Raw genomic sequence first — 27,862 nt, forward strand, 5'->3', positions numbered from 1 at the left:
ACTTTTTCTCTTTTGTGTGAAAAAAAAACAATCATTTACTTTTCTGTCACAAAATGTAATACAACGAACAAGTAAGTAAAATTGTATCTAAAAAAAAGCGGGTAAGTCGTGGATATCGTCGCTCTGCTGTACAGTAGGTTACTGTAATTGATGGAATTAAATTTAAATCCAATGATATTATATCATTGTATACGAAAAACGATTCTGAGCGGAGACAGTTTATCTGTCTAGGATATATTATAGATTATTAAAAATTTTCAAATTTTAGATATAAAAGGAAAATATTTTATGAATTTCTAGCATAAAATAATTTACGTGATTTTTACGTATGTTGTCAAAATTCAAACTTTGAATGCTTATAAAAAAAATTAATGACTATATATTTCTTTTATTTTTCAACTTCTATTGTAAAAATGTGTTAGGGCTCTATTTAATTTTAAAATTGTAGATCTAAAAAGAAAAACTTTTATGAATTTCTATCTAAGATAATTTGAACATTGTCGAAGTATATTTAGTCAAAGTTTGAACTTTAAATGCTTATAAAAAAAAATCGTGTTTATGTATTTTTAATATTTTTCAACTGCTATTGTTACAATGTGTTAGAAGCCTTGTATTAAATTTTCAAGCTTTTCTACACAACAAATAAATTTTTATCGATATTTATAGAAAAAAAAAAACTAAAAAAGTTGAAAAATTAAAATGACAGTTAACATCTCAAAACAAATCTAAATATTTTGAAAATTGCACTGTGGATAGAATATACTTAAATAAACATTCGGTGAAAATTTCATGTATCTATGGTCATTTTTGTTTTAATGTTACATCAAAAACCAAAATTGATTTTGTCGAAAACTGATTGTGCCTAAAATTTCCCGTTTTCCCCTTAATTTTTAGTTTGTTTATTCCGATTATTTAGAAAAATATTAAGAATTATTCACTTTTGACCCCCCCCCCCCCCCCCCCCCGAAGTACCAACTAGATTCACTTTATGATCGAACGAGGTACTGAAGTTAAAAATCGAAGCACTTTTACTGCCCCAAAACGTGATGACAGACACAAAAAAAAAAAATTAATAAAAACACACATCATGGTAAAATCAATACATTCATCGCTCCACGAGAATCTAAAATTAATATCAGCGTAGGTTTTAATTGAGAATATTTTTAAAGCAGTTAATGTCATTTTTGTTTTGTTGTGTTGTATTTCATATGGGGCGATGTAATAATGCCGAATTGGGATATAGGGTTGTAAGGCACTGATAATTTACATGAAAATAGAACTTTATAGGTAGTCTCTTTTGATATCTATTCACCGTATACATATTTGGTAAACGACGGGATTCATCACTAAAGCTTCTATGTGCCTAAACCCCTCTCGTTTTGTTAATCTTCTCATCAATTCACGTTTGAATTGTTGCTATAGGAGTAATCTTTCAAATAATTTTTGAATATTTGATATTTTGATGGAAACAATATCGGTATGTAGCTTTTTGGGCCGTCATCAGGTTTAACCGGCTATAATATCACAATAACTAGATTTTACGCTATAATTTTGAGACTATGTTGTTATTTTTAACGAATGAAAAGATTTGTGTGAAGCATATTCCTTTTAGTGGATACATGAGGAATTCCGGAACAACGCCATCCGCAGTTTTGTTGTTTTTTAATTTTTAAGAGCTTTGATGTGACTTTAACTTCCACTAACCTATAGTCCTTCAAATATTTTGATTTTGTATTGCGTCTTTCGGATTTTTCCTTGTGTTCAGCTTTTAACTCCAGATTTTCGTACTTCTAAAATTTTATATTTGAGATCTTATAAAGAACTTGTGAAACAGAGTTTGGTAATATTTTGCACTCTTCTCTGGATTTTTGAGCTGCTCCCTGCGTCTTCATAAGTGACCAGTTTTCCCTGCTCGATTGGGTGAACCATATTTTCTTTTACCCTTCGTCAAGTAGGCCGATGACACTGACATCAATTTCTTCTCTTTTATATTCTTGACATAATTCTTTGAATTCCTTCGTCTAGATCTTCGTCATAACCTAACCCGTACCGTTGCCAGATCTTAAAATATTCACAGTTGATTAATTGTATTGCCTTCATCACTTAATTTCTTTGGAAAAACCACGACAGGTTCATAAAGAAAGTTTTAAAGTTAGTCCGCAAGGAATAACGCAGTTTCGACGTACAAATTCGTCACCTCCTATATATAACACGTCATATTGGAGTGAGAAACTGCAGCAGATATGTATATAAGGAATATTATAAATCCTGCGACTATCGCAGTCCCCCACAGTTTTATTACTCGTTAATGTCTCGACGACGGGGGTATAAAGTAGGTATATTATATGATATTATAATATATAATTACATCCCTTCGCTGCTGGCCTATCATAGGCATCATCATTATTATGACGAGACCGCGATTAAGGAGTTCGCGGTGGAGGATATAATAGTGTAACAAAAAATATGATCACCCGTGGGTTTCAAATGTGTGTGTGTGTTTTTTTTAATTCATCGATAAGATTAATGTTTTCACCACTACGTGCCTCCTTACCGCTTCAGTGTCTTATTAGCATTCTTTCCCTCATTCAGTACGAATATATATGACGTATGTGTATTTCTGAATACCTAATAAATTTGTATACATAAGGTCACCATTTCCATAGCACCACGTCTTTCACGAAAAAAAATCCTTTTTTAAATTCAAGGTAGGTACTTACTGCAGCTACTGTAGGTTACACCTTACACAGCCTAACCCACCTCTCCACCCCCTCCACATTCAACCAACCATCATGTAATAATAAGTATTTGTGTGGAGAGGACAGACCGCGTGGGTTGTCTACTATATTTATTCTTTCTTGCATTTTACAAAATGTTTATTGTAACATATACATATGTATATGTAACATATAACTTTTGTAATAGTTCTCGATCGTATATTACATAATGTATAAATAAATGTATACATAATACTGTTAAACGTGTCTGAGAGTGTGTGTACATATGATTATAAAGGATTTTAAAAGGCGTACAATAAGTAGGTACCTATATAATGTGCCACTATTAATACTAGCCGTCGAGTGTTTGGTAAACATTTTGAGGTTTGTGGTTTCGAGATGGTTGAAAACTGTTATAACGATTATAACGTTAAACCCAGCTTATTTAGTCGTCGAACTCGCATGTTTTTAACTTTTGTTTATTTATTTGTTATTTTTTGATGCTGCAGATGTGAATAAATAAAAAATAAAAACGTCATACAGTTGTATTGTATCCAAATCGCGTAGAACTAGTCAATTGTAGTTAAGAATAGCAACATTAAATTTTATTAATAGCTTTTTACATATTCATATTCAGTTTTTCGTCACTACTTTCTTTAATATTATTATTATTATTATTATTGTTATTAACGTCATAGGGTAAAATAAAAAACACGTGTCATAGTTCCTGACTATATTATAATAATATATTCACGCTGAAGATAATAATAATTATATAGGTATATAATTATAATAAAAAAAAATAAGTATACCTTACCTATGATATAAAGTAAATGCTGATTCTCATAATTGTATAGGTACATTATGTATACGAAAAATATTATGTTTGCGTTGTTACCTATAACACGGCGATTGAATAATTTAAACAATGAAAAAAGATATTTAATTTTAATTTAGCTGACAACCATTTTTTTTTAAAATTATTATTAAACTTAAATATTATAAATAACTATTATTGATAATAAACTACACTTATATGTTCTTAACGAAAACGTCGTAAAAATATGGTAAGTAATTAAAACTCGTTAAAAAAGTTGCGTTTTATGCTTTTATAAAAATAGCGAGTTTAACGATTTGACACATTGTTTTTTAAATAATAGTGTCTCTGTCAATGCATCGTAAAGCTATTATAATAGCAATAGCTAATATAATTATTTTAAAATCAATTGTTTCCTCTTATATCACTATCGGAGGTTTTTTGAATTACAAAATGCAATAATTTTTTCAGATAATATATTTTGGGTGATACACACTGTGATTGTATGAACTATTTAGTATACCTACTTCACTTTACACATAATTCGCTCTATATATACATGATTCGTAAAATATAGGTACAGGTGTCCAACAGAGATTTGACATTCTGACAAATGAAATAACTTTTGTTCTAATCAATATTTAAAAAAAATTTCTTTCAAATATAATTTATAGACACTTGCGCTACATTTTTAGAATACATTTTTTATTTTTTAATACTGAAAATAAAAAACTTAAAAATTTATAAAAAATATTTTCGAAATATTCAATGTAGCCAATTTGTAAATCTGATTTTTAGAAAAATGTATATGGTAAAAACACTTATTTAAGTCAAATGGCTGATTTTTTACAATTTTTTTAAATATTTTCATTAAGTAAATTACGATCTAGTTTATGTTAGAAACCTTGTAATTTCAAATAATAATAAAGTTTTTTTTAAATATTTTATAAGAACATTTTTAAATAAGTGCATGTTAAAATCTACGTATTTTTTTATTGTATTTATTTTAATAATATGTGATGTATAAACTATAAATTACTATAATTTACCTAACGAAAAAATTGTAAAAAATCAGCCTTTTGACTTAAATAAGTGTTTTTACCATATAAATTTTTCTGAAAATCAAATTTATAAATTGGCTATATTGAATATTTCGAAAAAAAATTTGTAAATTTTTAAGTTTGTTATTTTTAGTTTTAAAAAATAATAAATGTATTCTAAAAATGTAGCGCAAGTGTCTATGGATTATATTTAAAAGAAATTTTTAAAAAATATTGATTAGAACAAAAGTTATTTCATTTGTCAGAATGTCAGATCTCTGTGGGACACCCTGTATTTGTGTGAATTTACATTCAATGGACATAGAAAATATTTATAATTTTATCACAAAAAATTTTAAATAATATATTCAAATATAGTTATACATAATAAAACAAAACACAACAGTCTTTTATGTGAGTGTATTTTATTTTTTTGTAGCTCGGTATGTAGTTGAATTATATCTATTTGTACACACGCACGCCCTAACAATGGAATAAAAACCGTTTTTGATGTGCTTTACGAGGCATTTTGTCTGGAATAAGTGTTTTAATATGGTATATACTATATCATAATAAATACAAAATAATTTAACTGTAAAACTGATAAACTATGCAAATTATATCGCCATACTAAATTCCCTTCAGAATACAGAATTGAGCATACGATTTCACATTTAATAAATATGTGAGTAAATTAATAGATAAATTATGAGTGGCAAGCATTAAACAGCGATTATTGATCTGTAATCGCGAACCAATGCCATAAAATATTTAGAGATATTTAAAGTAGAATCTCATCCAACTGTATATTTTAGACTACGAAAAACGGATAGGACCATAGAAACATAGAGTATAGGTATTTCTTGATTGGTAAATATATCATAGAGATGGGTACAATAGAAGGTAGGTTCAATTTAATTTTTTTTTAGTTTAAAATAAAAAAATCAATAATTATTATAACTCGTTAAAAAGAAATGTATTAAGAAATAACAATAAAAACATAATAAATGGGGAAAATTAATATTAATTATTAATTAAAACAGAATGTAAATATTCTCTAAAAATCCAATAAAAGTAGGTAGTTTTGCAATGAATATAATATATAAAGTGCCTACTATCTATATATAGTATATCTAACTATAGGTACATGATAGAAACCATTAAAATATTATATTAGGTATATATAGCTGGTAGGTAAACTATATCGATAAATATGCTTAAAATAATAATAAAAGTCTAAAAAAAATAGTAATTACTAATTATACTAATTTTCAACTCCATTAAATATAATCTCATCTTAATGTATGAAAGTAAAATCGTGTAATGTTATATATTAATATCGTCTACATATTAATAATATATTAAAATCCTATTCATTACGTCTTTTACCTACTGTAATAATTAATAGTTAATATTTTTAAAACAAATTTAAGTTAATATATTAAAATAATTGCTGTGGTAACTATAGGTTTTAATTCAGTCAAGATATAAAGATGATCTTTGTAAAATATTTTGAATTTTTTGTATATTGTACAATGTAATGAGTAGTGCACAGAGTGTATTTACGTATAAGAGGTGAAATACTACATATTATGACTTATGTTATATTATGTTAAATTATTCCATTTTAAAATTTGAATGAAGTGTTGATAATAGATATTTTAATTTAAAATAACGTTTTTAACTTTTTCCTTCTTAAAACTCTTTTGGTATGTCTGCAGTAGTCCATATAAAATATGCTTTCGTACAAATGAATAATGATAACTCATTTACATTTTACCGTAGCGACTATTACTGATTATAAACAGAGTGATTCATTAAGAACGTCTAGCTGTTATATTTTGTTGCAGTAGTACAGTACAATTTATAATTTAGCTTAATTTTCATGGTTTATAGAATAAATATTTTTTTAGATACCCATTTTATTTTTTTCTGTAGACCTCAATTTTAAAAGTCAGTATCTTTATGACTATGCGTCCATTTAAGTTTTTATTTTTTTTTAGGGTTCTCTATACCCAAGCTTTATAATTAGAATAGATAAAAAGTAGTATATTAGGTACCTGATCTTTATGTAATCTAATAATAATATCATGGCTCATACATTTTTTTAAATTTCTGTTTAAATTTAAATAAGATAATTTTTTCTATTAATAGATATTAATGTTTTTCAAAATAACTGTTTTAGTTCTAAACTTTTAAATTACGTTTTTATTTAGGTTTTTTACTAAAAATAATAAGTTCTAATATTAATTTAGCTATTAGAGTAATAAATTAGGTATAATATATTATAGCCGTATAGGCACAACGTTGATCTAAGAACAGTAGGCAGGTAATTATTATAATAAATATTAAATATTATCATTTAAAATAAAAAAAACTGCAAACATATCTAAACAATATAGGTAGTTATAAAATACGATTATACGAGATTTCTATACATTTTGAATTTAAATTTGATGAAATTAAATACAAAATTCTTACACTAAAAAATATATCTTATTTACAGGTCATAGCATATTTAGCACACAATATTTCGTTCCCGGGCCAACAATATTTTTTCACTATTTTAAATATCTCACTAATTCCTCAGAGAACTGACCTATATAACATATTATTATTAATATCAGATAAAAATATATTTGTAATCTACCTACTAAATGTATGCAGTTTATTTTCAAACTGTTTTTAAAAAGAAAAGTAACATTTATACAACACCCCGTGCGCAAATAAAGATCACATACTATTTGATATGATGTGGTCGACGAGGATGATACAGTATGCTTAAATGTTTTGACTAGTATAGCGACCGGTGAGAAGTAGTATTTTATCCAAGAAAATTATTTGTTACTATAATATTTCAATTTAATTGTTCAGTGTATTATTGGTTTTCGATTTAACCAAACTGTAAATGGCAACTTTATTATCTATACGGGTCTATTCGTATAGCTTACACATAGACGCAAACAAGTGCCCACTGTACAAATATAGAAGTCAAAAGCAAAACATCCACCCAAACTAATCGTTATTACTGCAATTGAATTGCTATAGTGTAATAGTATAGCAATACCCGAGTATAGAACTTACCCGATGTAGATAGTACCTAACTAGCACCTACCAACTTTTCGATGTGTTTTTTTTTTATGGCCAATTTGAGAGGACACATATAGGTACAAACGTCAAGCATACATTTCGCAAGCCACATTTTGTATTTTTTTTAAAAACAATTCCCAATGTACCAATATAGATAGATAGGTTTCCCATGTGGTGGTCTATATTATATAGGGTTGAATATATTACAATATATATATATATTACAATATATATATATATTACAATATATTACATTACATCATATACATAATCCATTTTTATACATATGTATACATAGGTACACGTATGCTTATTTTATACATATGTAATATGTTTAAAAAAAACAAACAGAAAAGTATTCCTACGCTGATAACAATCTGGATTCGTACCAAATGTACAAATTACTTTAAAAGTGTTCGTATGGAAAAAAATCGGGAAATGTTCCAACCATTTTTTGTACATAAAATAAACGGTAACGGTCAGTAGATGTTTTCTTGAAAACCACCCGCGTGAGCAAATTATATAATAACATATAAGTATCTACCAGTTTTTTTTTATTATTATTACAGTAGGTAACTTACTCACAGACCATTGAAGTATGCTTATGTATCAACGCTTTTTATGTACGTGGACGATAAGTTTTACCTTTAATTACTATAAAAATTAAATAAAAATATAATATTTTATTCACAACGATTGAAAGGGTAGGTACATATAAATATTTATTATATTGAAAGCGTTTGATTTATTTATTTCATTAAAATGTATACCTATACGCATCGTTCTAAGGCGGATATTATTATAAATATTAGATATTTAGAAACATAAACTATTTGTTTCAGGTCCGTTCGTGTAATTTTAGATCCAAATATTTAAAAGAATATATTTTATTTTTCGTATAACCAAATGGAGCAGTTGCTGTATCTTTAAAATAATAAAAATTTTGTGAAATAATATTTTGAAATATTATAGTTTGTAAAAATCTATAATGTAATAGTATGTTATAGACTTTTGAAATGGTCGACGGTGTAATGTGATTGAATATTTTAGTTCTATTAATATTATATCAAAGTTATGCATTAGCCGCATTCATAGCATACTAGAAATAAGCAGTTGAGTTATTAAATTCTAATATAGGTACTTATGTTTATCGTTATTAATTTTCTTATGTTATAAATTTGTCATTAATCACAACAATTATCATTGCTATTTTAATTTTAAAATTATAATATTACTGGTTCCAGTTATAAAATGGCGATGACGAGTAAATACAACAAAATCTTTTCTCATGTTTAAACTCAGACGAGTAATTATAATATTATCATAAAAATAATTAAATATATATCCATGTTCTATACTTATATTGTAGGTATAATACAATATGCCCACCTATAGTATAGATTTGTATCAATCATTAAACGACTTTATTATTACTATCCCATAGGGTTATTTAATTATTGGTCTTATATCTTTTCACGTGCATTTCAACCTACTGGCTAGTTCAATATGGCCACTTAAAGTGATTGAAGAATGCAGGACGCACACGATCGTGGTAATTTAGAAGGTATACAGTAGAAACTGAATTAAGTCTATACTCCACTTGGCTCAGCCATCCGAAACCCCTATAATGCTTCTATTTTTTTTTTTTTTGTCAATCCTTCATAGTCAAAATTAATTATCTAAAACGAAATTCAAAAAATAATAACAAATTAAGTAGGAAATCTCATTCAAATTCGAAGCTGTTTGTAAATGTTGTATCGCTTGGGATTAGGAAAAGAAGCAGACGTGATTGTGGTTGCTATGGGGAATATTTGGCGCCCAATGATTGAGCACGTTTTTGGCTTTTGAATACAAATACAATTGGACGCTAAATTGACTACACAAAATATCATAATAAAATTCAACATGTGTTATGAGTTCGTGTTTAAGTTTTGAAAAAAAAAACTTTGTATGTTTAAAGTGTCCTGTAGAATAAAAAAAAAAATACAAATGATGTCTGAAAGTGTATGCGCAACTGAGCAATTTTCATTCTAAAATAGCATAACCTTCATAGAAACTTACATATAACCTCATAAACGGATCTTTATAAAATTTTGTTTTAATTAATGTGTGTGGCATCTAATTAATAATAGTACCTATTGAAAAATACCAATGAGCAGAAATGGCGCCTTTGGCCCCTTCTGCAGGAATCGTTGCGTATGGATATGAGATTAATAGCCAATAGGTTAAGCCAATTAATACTATATTACCATGCTATAATAGCTAATACCATGCTTCGGAATTATTTAACTTCTTATATGATTTTATTAGGTACCTATACCTGAGTTGATATCTATATTACAAGGGCGAATGTAGGATCATGCTTCACATCAGTTTATTATTCTTTTAGATTTTCTGTTTTTTTTTTTTTGTTCATGAATAAAAAATAATAGAATAGTATTATATAAGTATTTGTATAGGGAACGAAGGGTTGCGTACATTGTATACATATATTATGTGGAAGTGGAATATAGACGATGTACGTAATAGATACAGGATAAAATGATGCGTAAAAAAAAATCTCTGTCTGGAATATGCAGAAAATACTAAACAGTAGCTTGCGGTATCAATTACTTGTGAAAATGTATGTAAACACTGTACGGAAATATTTGCTTTGTTTCATACCTGCCGATTTCATCAATTTCATTAACGTCGCATCGTGTCACCGTGGAAATAAAAACTTACTGTTGCAAACGTTTGGGTTGCGACTTTTTAAGAACAATAATTACTTGTAGGTATATAAATTAATGTTACAAAAAAAAATCGTACATTATACTGCAGAATACAGTTGCACCCTTTAAACTGTATTAGGTGCATCATTATTGTCATGCATTTTATTTTTAAACGTACAATGTGTTAGGACTTAACGTTTTTCTCTAATTAAAACTCGGATAATGATTTTACATTTAAAGAGCTTATAATATTAAAATCTGTGCATGCTTACGTATTGTTTATTTTTGGTATTATTAATTAATTAATGTATGTGTATTTGTTTTGCTGGTTTTTAGTTCGCTGAGGTGAACTTATTTCGATTTGAGTGCGTTTATATTTAATCAATCTACCTACTGCGGATAACCTATTGCTGGTACTCGTACGTTTGCAGATAATCAAACAATATGTCTATACTTAGTAATAAAAATGTTAATTTTATAATTTAATATTATAGTTACTCGGTGGCTTATTCGAACGAAGGTTCCGAATCCTAAAAAACTATATTTGGTGGTAGGATTTAATGAATTTAATGCTTTTGCATAATATGGCTCAATTGATGCTATGGCATATACTCATGAAAACTTAAATAAAATATTTGTACACGATGTAGTTAATCCTAAAACATTTTGTAAAATTAAATTTAGATATATACAATAGGAGCATAACTGTACCAATATAGGACTCTACAGTGTATTTGGAAATGAGGAAATTGAACAAACGCATAATATTAGTATTGTATATATTTTGGTACAAAGATATAATCGCAGGTGGGTAAGCATTCAAATTAATACATAAGTATAGTATTTGTTTAGTATGTTTATTCATTCAATGCATCACTGCTATTTATAATTTGGAAATTTGTGTTGCGTACAAATTTTTAAAAGGTCATGGCACGTAATTCTTACATTTTAAAAATTATGGGCAAACCGTTCGTGGACGTATAAAATTAAAAGAGTTGTAACTATAACATGTTACGCTATTATTTTACAAGGTTTTCTCGAATTTTTAAAACCTTTCCAATATCCGTGTTATATTTATATTATTATATACTATAGAAACGTTGAAAAACGACCAAGAAAGCTCAATTTATATATATATTTTTTTAGGCGTTGTCATATTTCATAGGTAACTTTAATTGAACAATTTTGCTCGATTTTTGTTGTATTGGTCCAGATAAATTGCGTAAATCAACTTCAAAATACATACAAAAAGTTTGATGACTCGCGAAAGCGGTGAAAGTCGTTTTTTAGTCTACGGTATTTAAGTCATTATGAAGCAGAAGTCGTAAATGCGTCTTTATAGTTAATAAAGAGCTACGGAAGTAAAACAAAAAAAAAAGGAATGAATCAAACGAGCTAAGTTCTTCGATAGCCAATTAAATGATTTGGTGCAATGTCGAGCGTAAATTCGTTTTCGACCACATATTAGTTTTTTTCGGGTGTGTGATGGCGAGTTCATTACGAATTTTAAATGTTCTCAATTTGTTCGGCCAAAAAGAATAAACCATTATAAATCGTTCGATAGCGCACGGCAGAAATGAAATAAATACTAATTCCTAAATAATAGCCATTGGTCGTGAAGTCGTGAGCCCGATACGCGAATCGCATAAACTGTATATTCCTACGTATGCATGTTGTTATAGCAGGTGATTTTGTGCAGCCTATCTTGACAAAATGATCTGTGTGAAATCTTTGGTAAATGGTTTACACGTATCGAGAGGACGGAGATATACTTAATTAGACTCTATATCAGTGATGCTCAATCTTTTTTGTTCAACATGTCACTTTGGTAAGCTATTATCTTCAAGCGGGCCACCAAATATATATACATATATATATTTTAATTTTATTATTATCATTACTATTATAAAATAAATAAATATAATTTTACTTGTATTAGAATATTTTGTTTTATTTAAAAATTTGTAACGGGCCACTCAGAATACCTTCGAGTGTTACTTGTGGTCTGCGGGTCGCGGGTTGGGCCCCACTGTTCTATATATTAGTATTTTAAGTATATGACTTTATAAACAAAATACACACTCAAATATATAATAACCAAAAGCATTTGGTTATAAATCGAAATTTGCAAATTCGAAAATACTACTTATATGAATAAACACTAACGAATTTAACCTCTTAAACAACCGACGAAATGTATTTTTACCACTAGGCCATCCATTTTATCATTGCACCTGTATAATATTACGATATATTCGAGGTGAAAATGTAACCACAATGTTTTCTTCAGGTTTAGAACCGTTTAACCATCTGCGAGTCCATATTATAGCTATAGGTACCTATATATTTATTGTACCTACAGTGGTCACATGAAAGTCAAAATGTAATATACGCAGCCCAATTTCACTTTGATTTTCCCAAGCATGCAACTATCACACGATCGAGCAAGTGGACAAAGGATTCAAAATACAAAAGAAAATCTTTTATTGATTGAGCTAAACACATATTGCTATGTTGTAATTTATCACTTTAAACAATTCTAAAAATTACAATGATACAAGTGCGGTTTGCATTTTCAAAAATATCACAATATCATGGTCATTTTACACCTAGCTTGTTTATGATGATGATAATAAATAGTCAGACTATTGTTATGAATTATGGATAATATAGTCACCAAGTGGCATAATTTGGAATTTTTCTGGGGAGGGGTATACGTTTATACTCTCGTCCTATTACAATATTACCTATATTAATTTAATATATATAAATTAAAGATTAAATGAGATAAATTATGGTAATATAATAAAATTATGTTTGAACCATGAGCCGTACATATATTATCTTGTCATATATTATAATTGTTAAGGTATCGTAGTTTTAAACTAGTAAAATATAAAAAAATCTTAACTATGATAATGTCCATGAATTCTTATTTCTTATTTTAAAATCTTAAAATCTTTTAAAGCTTCAAGTACATACGGGAGTTTAATTATGGCTATTTAAAAATGGGGGAGGATGGGATACCTCTCCATAATTACGCCACTGTATAGTCACTATAGGTTTGATCAAACGACAAATACTCACTATAAAATTTGAACTGAATTATTTCTATAATAATTTGGGAATTACAATTACTTATCTTCACAACAACTGCCGGTTACGAATGTTTGACCTCAGCCCAGTATTTTAAGAAGTTCGTCGCGTTTGACGGTCAATAGGATTGTCCTATCACGGATAAAACTAATTCGTGATCATTTCGACGATCATTAATTAATTGCAGCACCGACTTGATGAAGTTCTTATTTTAAAATCTTAAAATCTTTTAAAGCTTCAAGTACATACGGGAGTTTAATTATGGCTATTTAAAAATGGGGGAGGATGGGATACCTCTCCATAATTACGCCACTGTATAGTCACTATAGGTTTGATCAAACGACAAATACTCACTATAAAATTTGAACTGAATTATTTCTATAATAATTTGGGAATTACAATTACTTATCTTCACAACAACTGCCGGTTACGAATGTTTGACCTCAGCCCAGTATTTTAAGAAGTTCGTCGCGTTTGACGGTCAATAGGATTGTCCTATCACGGATAAAACTAATTCGTGATCATTTCGACGATCATTAATTAATTGCAGCACCGACTTGATGAAGTTTTTAATAGTTGACTCGGACATCCTCAGATATTTTTCAGAGAATTAATTTTAAAAATAAAAAGATTTTTGTATACATTTAATGCTTACATTTTAAAAGTTATCTTTTTTTTTACTAAATTTCCGAGTTACAGATAATGCTTTGGAAAACAATTTTAAAATTCTAGTAGGGGGCAAATGACCCCCTGGAGTCACCAATGACTGGTCTACAAAAGAATATAGGTATATAGTATTTTAAATAGTACCTAAATAGGCCGTCAGTTGAGCCCCTCTCCCAATTATTTAAGTCTATGGATATGTAGTATAGGTAGATAATAATTTACGAAATTTCGGTTTAAGCGCAGAAACGCGTCGGTAAAAATATTCTATAATTGCTCAATCGGATCGTTATTAAGAAGGCCAATCCACAGTCGTCGAGTTGCGTTCGATCATGTTTTACCGACTCGCACCTGCAGAGTTCGACTTCTTCCAAGTCCTGCAACATTGTACACGACCGACGGCGTACAAGTCGGACGTCGCATACAAGACTACAGCCGCACTTGTTGTTTACCTGGCACGTGAGCCGCGTCCGGTTCCGGCGGCTCTGGTTGACCGCGTTGATCAGGAACCAGTTGAGCACGGCCAGCACCAGCAGCGGTACGCATATGAACGTGACGATGCAAAACCAGTTGTACGCCTTCTTGTAGATGTCGTTCCGGCCTAGTTCCGTGCTGCTCTTCTGGAACTTGCCGGTGGCCGGGTTGATGGCTATGTGCCACTCGTGCGGCGTGGTGGCCGTGCACGCGATGCAGAACAGCGCCACCATCAGGATGACACGCTTGGCCCGGGACTCGGTGCACAACACTCGTCCGCGTAGAGGATGGCACACGGCTATGTACCGTTCGACGGTGAACGACACCGTTAACAGCACCGACGTGTTACCTGCGAACAAGGGTCACGTGATCAGGTGGTTAAAAATGTAAAAAACAAATTTTAGAGAACCCGGTAGGTGGTTTTCTCACACCCGATTGTATTTTGATATTGTTAAGAAATTACAGCTACTCCAGTGCTCACGTCATATTCTATACACCACCGGTCCTCACTTGGATTTTAGAAAGAGTCAAATATAATTTTTCAACATCACTTGCCGACTGTTTACATATTTCTTTAATTTTTTTTTTTTTTTTTTGTTATATTTGTATAGTAAATCTGTGTAAAATATTTTCACAATAAACATCATCACAAATTCACAATAGAGAGCTACATGATAGGGTTTGGTTAGCATTTTATTCAAATAATAGTACTTCGTGCTTACATTTTTTATAATAATAATTAAAAATGTAAAACTCTTTACTGAATTTAGTGAAAACTATTAAATTAAAAAAATAATAATAATAATAAAATGAGATGATATTTCAATATTGTTATAAGATTAATATTTGTTTAAAAAAAAAAGATCAAAATTATGAACTATAAAAAAAATCGTTTGCAAAAGTATTTGATTAAAAAAAAAAAAAAAAAAAAGCTATAAGCCTATAAACACTCTTTAAGCCTCAAGGAATCAATCGGATTTTGTCATATAGGTAACTTTTATTGAAAACGGTCCAATAGTTATTCAGTCTAAAGGAATACACATTCATTTTTATTCAACAGTGTGAAAAAAAAACCATTAAAGTTAATAGTTTGATACCCCAAAATATATTTATAAAAATAAACGTTTCTCTGTTTGTCATCTCTTAACTCATAAACTACAGGAACGGTTTAAAAAAAATTTATTTTAATAGATTCCTTAAAAATAAATGGAAGGTGCTTAATGTTTATTTTTTCAAACGATATAGTTGAAATATTAAGTGTTATGGTAAATCAGGCTCACACATGAATTTAATTTTGCTTCACAATAATCGAACATTTTATTTTTTATTTATTTAAATGAAATAGCCATTAGTTAAATATTATAGTACTATTAGTATTATAATTTGTAAGAATATGACAAAATAATCATAAATCAAAAAACTTCTATATTTTTAGTATTATTTATCTAATCTCAAACTAATCTTTTGTATATTTACATTGTATAATATAGTAAAGTCTTTCTGTCATCGATCGTATCTGATTGTTACTTATGGGTGACTTCTCTCCTCATATTTTTAGGCCTTTGTATAATGTATTATGCACGAATGCTTATTGTAACTTATTTTAATTTCCATATATTAGCAATACAATAAGTAAAAAATAACTTGACGATTAAACAACTATTATAATATAGTTTATTCTTAAAAAAAAAATGAGGTGAACTCTATATCTCTTATATAGTTCTATATGTATATGTTATTTTTCTGATATTTACATTACCTATTTCGAATTATAATGTATGATATTTAATAAAAAAAATTGAGTTAACTAATTAAGTTAATATTTTAAAGTATGCGTTCAACAAATATTTGGTTTTCTAAACTTTAGTTAGAAAAAAACTATCAACAACATCGTTTTGTTAATTAAATTAAAAATAAATATAATCAATTTAAATGTCATTATATTATATAACCCACTCATTAAAGTGGTACGCCCTAAACCTATAATACTATACAGCAAATTGATTTTCCCTACTTGTAATCATTGGTAGGTTTTTATAATATATTAGTAATTTTGGTTTTTAAAAATGCATACGTCATGTTTGACTAAAGGTAAGTTCAAAACTCACTGTGTCATATAAGAATGGATTTGAAATTATTAAAATTGTATAATATATCAGCTACACTATACGTATTGATATTGTTATGGAATTTGACATGGCATGAAGAATGAAAACATTGAAAACGTACCTTAGTTTATTTGAATATTATGATAATACCATTTAAAATTAAATAATAATATTATCAAAGTGTGTAAACGAAATTAAATAATTACAATGAACATAAGTATAATATTATATTTATATAATAATAATGATCACTAGTGGAGACTGGAAGTCCATCAGTCATTGAACCGATCTAAGGATTATAAAAATAATATTTATATCTATAATCTACTATATAGAAAAATCTATAATATGTATATAAAAATTAAAATCCATCGAAGGATAGACTATTTATTGCAAGCTAAAAATGTTGAATAAGCTGATCATGCCGTCTTCTTTTGTAAAAATCAACCCCATCTCCGGGTTCTCAGATATAAAAAAAAAACTAGCAATTTTACTGAATTCAATATGTTTACACTATAGTTTATAACAATATAAATACAAATAGGAAATTAGTTATATCTATCAAGTATCTTGAATCTTGATATATCTGCAGATATCCGCAGACAAATGTAGAATAATAATATTATTATATATTGTAACACGAATGCGATGTAAATCAGTGGAATTCTTACGTTTTTTTTGTAAAAGTGTAATGTTATTCAATTATATATATGTGAACCATATGATGCAATTAAAAAATGCATATGATGAATTAGTTAATATACTGCATTAGTATACGAGTACGCCTATAACCTCATATGTTAAGTTTTATTTTGTTGGCAGCGCTAATGACACAATATATAATATCAAAGTAAAAATGTAGCGTTTGGGTTCTGAGTATAAGCGATTTAACTATTTACAAATTATAACTTAGAAGTATAATTATGGGTTTGTTCAATTGCAATATCAAGTTAGAAACTAAATTCGACATTTATTGTTTGTGGAATTTTTTTCACTATCCATTTTACCTATACTTTAAATTAAAAATCTATTTAGTTGATTATTTTTTAATTTAATTTTTTTCAATTATTATTAGATATTTACAAATTTAATAATATTACATTTTATATTTTTATATTTATAACAGTAAATAAAGATTGATTACTTGTACGAATAGTAAGTAGTATGTGTTGAATAGATAAATTTAAGCTATAGTATTTTAAAAATTAAATACTATTTATCTGATTAATAATTTTAAGAGTTAAAATCTTTTTGAAAATAATCAACTAAAAACCCGTTTGTTCTATTAGGTTGGTGAACCTGATTTAAATAAACTTAATTTGGTATGAACCTTTTAATAACCTCATTCTAGAACACAATAATTTCATAAACCAATTGGTATATCGACCCTAAAATTTTTAGAGCGTAATATTGGTATACCGACCTTAAAATTTTTAGAGTGCAATTGGTATATCGACCCTAAAATGTTTTGAGCACAATTGATGGTAGGTACATGAAAAGGTCATTTTAAGCGCAATTGGTGAACTATCCCGATTAAATTTTTGATAAATTTATTAATTTACTTAGGAATTATAATTATTTAAACTTCTGGCAACAATAATTTATTACGATTATCAATATTGACCTTAATTGTGTATATTTAGAAATAAAACGTATATAATAAAAAAAACATTAAGTTATTGATTCGTGTCATTTTTTCAACAAGCGTTCATTTTAATTTTGATTTTATTCACAATACAGATAATCCAGTATATATATTGTACTATTGACTAATGATGATAAAATATTAAATATCGTTAGTTTTTTAAAAATACGCAGTGATTCATTATATCGGTTAATCATTTGATCTTTTATTTATTGCTATTTATACCAAATATGAAAATATGTACATTCAATTTCATAATGTATATCATTTGGTATGATAAGTCTTAAGAGTTATAGCTGCGATTACTAGGGATGACATTATATCCATGGTTTAGGTTTGTTAAAGTACATCACGTTTAGTAAAAAAATGTAAACGGTTAAATCTATTTGACTTTTTATTTATCAGAGACGATGATATCTATCATTTTTTTTTCATACAACTCTGCATTTAACTCTTAATTAAATTAAGTTCATTATAGTTAAGTAAATAATAACTATATATATGATACAATTGTTAACTGCAGTAGCTATTGATAATTGTATATATATCAACATAATACATATATACTAAGAAGAGTTTGTATTTCTTACCCATATATATATTTGTAACTTTCAGGCTTAAAGTTAAATAATAATAAACAAATAAAAACACAAAAATGTATGTGAATTAAAATGAGCACGAACCTCACAAGTCTTACAACCTTCACTGAAATATCATCAAAGACAACTCTATAATATCAGTATCATTTTAAGACTTGAAAATTATTTACAATTTGATGAAAATCATATTCTTTCATGTATTATTTATAAAAAACAGTCAAAATATATTTAAGAAACCCTCTCTTGTATATAAATATTAAATTTGGAATATGTATTTTAAAACAATATTCAGGTACTTATTTATAATAATTGTTATTATTAGAGCCCGACTTCTTATGCAATGAAATATATCAAAGTATGCTATATTATATGCAATAAAAATCATTAAAATATGCAGTAAAAAATTTATATTTAAAAATTCAAAGTTGTATTAAGTTTGAAAAAATATAAATTTATAAATAAGAACACGTATAAATAAATGCATAAATATTTCTGTTACCTATAAAATAAATAAAAAATGCGCTACGCAAAATCTGTTTTTATTCTTTATTGTTAAAATTAATAATTATTAAATGATATTCTAGTTTTTCTTCGATAAGACTATTCCGTCGTTAGTAAATGCTTGTGTATCGAAAATGATCTTTCACAATTAACTTAAGTTATTGTGGCAAATTTAAAAGAGCTGTTGATAGTTTCATCTAATTCAACTGAATCCGTTTTCCCGTGCAATACTTTGCTAATTTTACATAATAATTTTAGGTCCTTGTTTTTGGAGAAAATATCATTTAATAACAAAATGACCATATCAGTGTTATCTTACGTATTCCTGGAATATTATCCTTTTTCTAATCAGCCGTTCTTTTGTTTTTAATGTTGCCCCTTTAGGTCCAAGAATATATGACAAATGAGTTGATATAAATGTTAATTCATTCACAACCGATCTATATATAATAATATCAAGTACTTTTTGTTACATTGTGCGTCGTCTTCTCTGAGCATTTCAATTACCTTTTGGTATTTTATAAAATATTCTATGCACTATAGCAGCGACTATCCATGTTCCCCAGTTTGATATTTCTACGATAGGTGTTAAAGGTATATTTTCCATAAATTAAATGCATTACATCGATAAGTTATCGACGATAATTATGTGATTACCTCAACTATTTCTAATATATATATATATCATATTTTATATAATATGTATTTTAAATTAACATAGCTAAAACTGTATCGCTAATCCCATGTCCTATCACTCCTACCGACCAAAATGTTTTCGCGACAGCGCATTCATTGAACTATGCAACAAATATACATTTACGGTCAAATATGCAAAAATATGCAAAATAAAAATTTAGCAGTGAATTCTTATTAATTCTAATTGATTCGTTAAGATTATTAACAAAAATATAAAAAAGTAATGAAAAGGTAAAAATATGCAAAAACATACAAATCCGGGCTCTAGTTATTATATTCGTACATCGTACATGTTATACACGGCGATGCGGCCAACACAATCGTATGTGTAAAATTATTATTTCAACTGTTTTCTAACTGTAATGACATTAAGACTGACATCAGAAAACAATCTTATTAGGCCATATTATACTCAATACTTCTATTCATCATTATACTTTTAGTTCAACGCATTTCATCATATTTAAATTTGCTTATAATAGCACATATTTGGTATGAATTGCAAATTGTTAATAGAACACTTTTGACACTTCAAATCTCAAACGTAAAAAACACGTTAAATTTGAGCACTCGTGCAGTGCTCCATTGCATCGCCGTCACAATGTGAGAAAAGATTATTTTTAATGAAAGTAATATTGTCATTTAAAATATTTATGACCCATAAACAAAATATGAATTTTTCAATAGTGGTTTTTGATACGTTTTAGGTACCATGTTTGCACTGTTTTTGCACTGTGCAAGATAAGAGCAATAAAAACTGAAGAACCTGGCAAATGTTGCTCGGGGCACAACAATTTTCCCTCGGAAAACTGCAGCGCATAGTAAATAATGGATATAGCACACATCTAGATGAAATGCCTCGCTGTGAAATCCACATTTGTATACAGCCAACAATATTATTTAATTGAGCCTTATTCTGAAGGGGAAATTTAAATGTAACCCTTTCACTCTGTTACGGACCTCCTATGTTACGCTATTACGTGGTCGCGCACAAACATATAATACGGCTGAACTGTTCCCGAACTGCTATGGACGTCATTTTATGTTATATGCGTATTATTATGAATTACAAATAAATTACGTTCGTTTGTCTATTGAATAAAATACGTGGCTTACTAACCCGGTGATTATATTCAGAAATAGAGAAAAAATTAAATTTCTTAACAAAATGTAGATAGTTAGTTTATTATCTTCAAGAAAAATTTAAGAATCATTGACAATATGTTTTTGGGTATTGCCATAACTGTGCAGTGAAAAATATCAAGTAACACATAATAATTTGATGTATTTATTATCATATATTTTAGATTCTGAGCGAAACGAGGAATGCATTGATTTTACCATGATGTGTTTTTTTTTCTTTTTTTTCTTTGTGGCACGTTTTGGGGCAGTAAAAGTGCTTCGATTTTCGACTTCAGTTCCTCGTTTGATCAGAAAGTGACGATGTAATCCGCGCCCTGAAAATGAAATTTTATATCCTCTGGCAGAATCAATGGGAAAAACAAACCAATCAAAACAATAAATTGACAAATAAAACCATCAACTAAAAAATGGCCAGACCCACTTGTCAAGCTACACGACATGGTCACCAGAGTACGTATTGGACATACTACAATTACACATTCCTATCTTATGCGTAAAGAGCTCGAACCCAGGTGCGTAACATGCAACTGTGAACTCACTGTTAACCACATATTCCTCGAATATCCCATTTACTATAACGTCAGAACAAAAGCAAACATAAACACCATTTCACTCAAAGACGAACTCGGACCAGGACAAGAAAAAACCATAACAAATTTCATCAAGATGGCCGATCTCACGGCGAATATATAAGACAACGGATCAACGACGCCACATTATAACAATTAATATGTAAATTATACTTATAAATTTTCAATGTAAAAAAATCAAATTCCCTTTAACTAAATGTTACCACTAAACATGTAAACCATTGTAGGCTAATAAACTTTTGTATTTGAAACCTTAAAATAATAAAAAAAATATATAAATATTTATTCGCCATGATATAACATTTTCAAAATATTTTGACCACTTTTTGAGCTATTTATAGCGGCGAGAAGATATTATTGCTCGGGGCACAACAATTTTTCCTCGGAAAACATTGCGCAATTATGGAATGTACATGCATAGTTAATTAAATATAACAGTTGTATCGACATTGTAAGCTATACATTTTACGATAATATGTATAGTTACGTAAGATACTAAATAAATGTCAAGTTTAAGACGTATAGTATTATTGTGTATATCATTCCTATATCATAAAATATAGCAACAACGTATTAGAAAAAACATTTTGTGTATTATTAATTATTTGTAGAGGTTATTACGGTTACGAGATATTATAATAATGACCAAGTATAAGGCATCGGATTATGATTTACTGTGTTTAGTCCCCTTCCCCATTGAAAAATCCTGGTTACTCTACTGCATTATACTATTGTTATTTATCGCTTTCCAATTTCAACTAGTATATTTTCAAATGTTTAGGAAAAATCTTCCATTTCTTCAACTTACAAATCTAGTAGATAAACATATCGTATAAGAGGTTATCAGCCAATTTCTACATTTTCAGTTATAATTAAGTCTATTATTTAAAATGAATTGATTAATATAATATAATACAATACACCCCCCCCCCCCCTCAGATCATAGAGTTATTTTTTTATCATAATATTTAATTTCTACTAATTTATAACTGTATCATAGTTTTCAATAAATTATCTATATTCTAAAGTTTAGAACAAAGTTTCAAGCTTATTATGTCTACATGGCACATGTACATTTCTAGAAGGCTTTTGATAAAGTGGACCGGGTGTATTTATTTCTCTTGTGTGAATTCATATTACATAAACCGTTTGAGCCAACTATTACAGAGGGCCGTGGATCGTTTGGCAAGGAAGAATATTCTGTTTGAGCAACAAGTCGACAAGACTATATTACATCGCGAGATTTTGACAGAGACAAAAAGAGTGATATTGTTCATATTTCGCACATAATACTTGATACAACTATACAAGTGGAGGTTCAGCCATTCCTAACTTGAAAACATTAAAATTATCATACGTGTCCTGAGTATGAAACCAAAGTCGTTAGGTACTTGAATAATTAATTTAACCGAAAAATGACTGCAAAGAGTTTACATCACGTGAATAATAGATTCTAATAGTATCATATCTAAATACCAAAAAAGTAATTTATCAGTTTATCAATGTTATTAATTTGATTATATTTTTGTACTCAAAATAAGAGTAATACGACACAAATATATTTGGGTAAAGGTGTTGATATATCTCAAGCATATTTATATTATTTGGAAGAGTTAAAATTACCGTAATTTGGAAGATATAATTATAATTATAATATTATATAAAACAGTAAATATTATATAATTATGACAATTAGTGTGTTGTTGATTAATATTTATAACAAATTATTATTAAAAAAACATATCATAATTTATAACTATTAACTTTTATTATTATTATCATTTATGTATACGTCTCAACTGCAAATGATATTGGTGTTTCTAAAATACATAACATTTTAAAGACTTAGACTAAATATTTTAAGTATGATATAATATGGCATTCTTATATTAATTTAATTACATGTTAATGGTTCTATGTAAATGGTTTGGCCAGGGTGGTCATAACTGGGTGTTATGGATAATATCTAATAATGTGTACAAAAATTGTCTGTATAAACTTTCTGAAAAAAAAATGTTTGCCCCCTCCCAATTTCCAATTTATATAGTTTCACGCGTGTATAAGGCTATGAATATTTGAATCGACATATTTTATTATATTTGATGACAACCGGTATCTATATTTTAAGGAGATATTTTTTTTTTAAATACTATTATTCAGTCATGTGGTTGTTTGTTTTTTCGTGCCAATTCCATTTAAGCTTTAGTGAGTGTAACTACTGTTCATATAAAACACTTAAACCTATAAAAACCCTATATAGAATTAGAAAAACATTTAAAAAAAGTAAATTCGTCTTTAGTTTATTTATACAGTTATTTTTAAAAGATTACAATTTTCATAAAATCGGTTCGAAAAGTTTTTAAATTGTATTCACAGAGACACGCTGTGTGTTTTGGAGCTTATCTCTAAAGTTTTCGATAAACACATTTCGATTTTGATTGATATTGACGTGTAGTAGTGCAGTTGTGCGAATAACCATCATTACAAAATTAATCGAATCATTGTAATCATATTAGCCTTAGAAAGCCTTGTATTGTTTAAAAGTAATTCAAGGTAAATAATCGTATTATTTCCTTCAGTTAGGGGTGTTAATATTCCTTTCATGCGTTTCGAAACTTTAATATATTTTAAAATAAATTTTTTATATCTTATACATATAAACATAGATAAGCTGATCATTATTATTATTTTAACAGTTTGGTTGCAGAAAAGATATTTTTTTGTCTTAAGTTTTGGGATATCTCGCCAATTCAGACATCTCAACGATAAGTCTTTATTTTTTATACATAAAAAAAAAAGAATAACTTTTTCTGCTCTCACCATAAATACATCGATCCCTGTCAGACAACAAAAGTTATACCTGCGAGACTTTGTACAAACATTCCAATTTTGACGTGGACGTATCGGTGTATATATATATTTAGTTGTATTTGTTTATGTGTACCCGCTGAGAGATCCGAACGTAAACTCTTAGACGACGGTTAAGAGATGAAATTATAATGAAAAACACACACTCGTATTTATTATTACATAATATAATATATACCTACTCATTGGACGAATGTGCTAGGAGAGACACAATTATTACGTACACATTTTATAAAATTATATATCCTACACACACACACACACCTTACCTAACCCTTAAACTAACTACTTGCCTAACGAACGACGATTCTCTGACAGAGAAGTCTAGATGAGTCAACAAATAGGTAATTTATGAAAAGTTGAAGCAAAGAAATTGTGTAACACAGAAAAATTAAATAATATAAAAAATAATTAAAACGTGTCAAGGTGCTAAGTCCAAACGCGTAAGTACAAGGTAAGATATTTTTAAGTATGTATTACTTCGGTCACAACTTATACCATACGATACGTAACTACGTATATACCACACCTCAAACCGTGGTAATATAGTTTGTGCACTGCCCGACTAGGTAGACTTCAGTTTTTCAATATCTGTTTTTATTTTTTAATGTTTCTATTAGCGAGACTATTCTACATTTCATGTGTATACTCTTTAAATTGTAATGCATTTTTAATTTATGTAGCAGAAATTCCGTTTTATAGTCTAGAGTCTAGACCAACGAATCCGTATTGAAAAATATTATATTGCTATTATTTTCCGTTTGTTGACATTTTTAAATTTTTTAGGTCCAGTATGAACTACTTAAGATGTATCTTGTATTAAATTTAGAAGACAATTTGAAAAAATAAAGATAATAATATCACAACATAATAAAATCAATACATTCATTATTTCGCTTAAATGTAGACGTAAAAGGTACACAACTGCTGCAATGAATATGATCCCTTATAACTAATCTAACCTTACTATGCAATTTTTAGAATCAAAACTGATAAATGAAAATGTACATTCATAATTACTTCTGTATTTATAATTTGAGTTTCGCCTAAACAAAATCAAACACTATATCAATATTGAGTATCTACACAAGTAATTATAATTATATAAATTAATTAAAAATACATCATAAGATGTTTTGAAGTTGTTTTATAACTGTATATTTCTATTTCATCCACACTTTATTTTTAAATCCTATTTAAATTTGTTTTTAGCTTTTAAAGGCTTTGTTAAATATTTTAGTAAAATAACATTTTAAATTAAAATTATATTATTAATAATTGGAAAAATTTTGTGATATTACTTATAGTAAAAAGAATATATATACATTTCTGTAAGTTCATAGAAATTTAGGATTCTGTGTAAATAAATCTATTATAGATTTATAGTTGTATAATGCAATATTATTTTCTTGTAATCTTTCCATAAATAGCTTATAAGCTTAAGTTCCGGTAAATGAAATCTCTTAGAGTATGCTAATATAGTTTTATAGTCGTAATGGAAGATATTAGAAATTGTAACGTTTCAAATCATGGACACATTTTACAACCACGAGAAATCACGAAGGACACATTAATGACATTGTAATTATTTTTAAAATGTATTCTTCATTTTATGTTTTATATAATAAAATTTTTGCTGAATGTAAACCGTTGTTCTATAGTTATGTTTTATCTGATAATAATGAAATAAAAGAAAAAATTAAATTAGATTCAAAAAAAAAAGAAATTGTGGTGTGATTTTTATTATACATTTTTATTATTATTTAGGAGACTGGACAACACATATCAATTATATTATAAACATTTCAACACAAAGTATTAATGTTTAATAGTTTAGGTACTTTTTAACAACATTTTGTCATCTTTAGAGACGTTTAGTTGTGTAGATACCTAACCTACAAAAATTACATTTTATAAAATATAATACAACTATGTCGTAACTCGTTGATATTAATGCTTTAAAATTATTCGGTATAAATATAAATTATTTTAATAAACTGGTTGTAATCTACATAAGAAACACTATATTATTTTATTAAGAATTTGCAAATTCGAAGTTTATAAAAAGTGTGAAATAAACTTTGTGTTTTCATAATTTTTCACTGTCTATTTTAATCAGATTAACTTCAGAGAAACTGTGGAGAAGGAAAGTCAACAAAAGGAATAGCTTTATGCACAACCATGTTTAAACAATTATATTATTTTAATTAATCTTACAAGTTATATTTTAATAATAAATTTACAGGATCTTTCTCTGAACATGTCGACGAAATCAATACATTTTAGTTCAGTTTAAAGGAATTAATACTAAGTTGTCTTTGCTTAAAATTAAATATACTCCCGAAATTGACATATTAGAATTGCTAATTAAAAATTAAGATTTTAAGCGCTTGCTGTAATTATATTATATATATATATAATATACAATTTTAGCATTATAAAAACACTAAAAATAAATATTTTAAAAATAATCAAAATTTAAGCATCATAAAATAATATTAAATATGTTGTTACTTAAAAAAATAACAATATTCGTATTTATAATAAGCTAGTAATAAACTAATAAATCACTTTATAATATATTAATACATAATTAAGCAATTAAACGTCCAATTAAAAATCCAATAAAATATGACATTAATTTGTTGACAGTGTTCGCGATTGAATATCTAGAACAATCGATATTATGAATAATTTATTATGTCGATTTGGTACGTAGCAGGTTGTTAACTCTTATTTACAGGTATTAATAAATGAGTTTATTAACATAACGGAAATTAAAGGTATTTGTAGTTGTCACTAAAGTTAATAAATCGTTACCTTTCGTAATTTTAATAATACCTACTTTATGTAGTGCCATGTAACGTTCAATGGCCATTGAAAACTTGGATTTTTCTTAATAATAATAAAAAAATCGTTACCATTCAAATCGTATTTGTAAAAAAATACAACATCTAAAGAATCACAACAATATTACAAAACGATATTACAAAAAAAAAAAAATGCTATGTAAAACCAAATAAATAACTGCAACAATAGTAATAATAATTAAAAAGAACTGAATTGGCACTTCTATATGCAGCGATATTATCCAGATTAAAAAA

At 27.7% G+C, this 27,862-nt stretch overlaps 1 protein-coding gene across 2 annotated transcripts in view; it reads right to left on the reverse strand.

Annotated features, from left to right (window-relative positions):
- LOC107173854 (FMRFamide receptor-like) overlaps positions 1-27,862 on the reverse strand; it is a 101,803-nt gene that overhangs the window by 13,553 nt on the left and 60,388 nt on the right. For both annotated transcript variants that reach the window (XM_015524568.2, XM_089222378.1), the window contains one exon: positions 14,587-14,957. In XM_015524568.2, coding sequence (XP_015380054.1) covers positions 14,587-14,957 — 371 coding nt within the window. The remainder of the gene's footprint in view (positions 1-14,586; positions 14,958-27,862) is intronic.

Source organism: Diuraphis noxia, unplaced genomic scaffold (genome assembly GCF_037042655.1).
Source record: "Diuraphis noxia isolate RWA-SAM2 unplaced genomic scaffold, SU_Dnox_SAM2 contig0003, whole genome shotgun sequence".
Lineage (NCBI taxonomy): Eukaryota > Metazoa > Arthropoda > Insecta > Hemiptera > Aphididae > Diuraphis > Diuraphis noxia.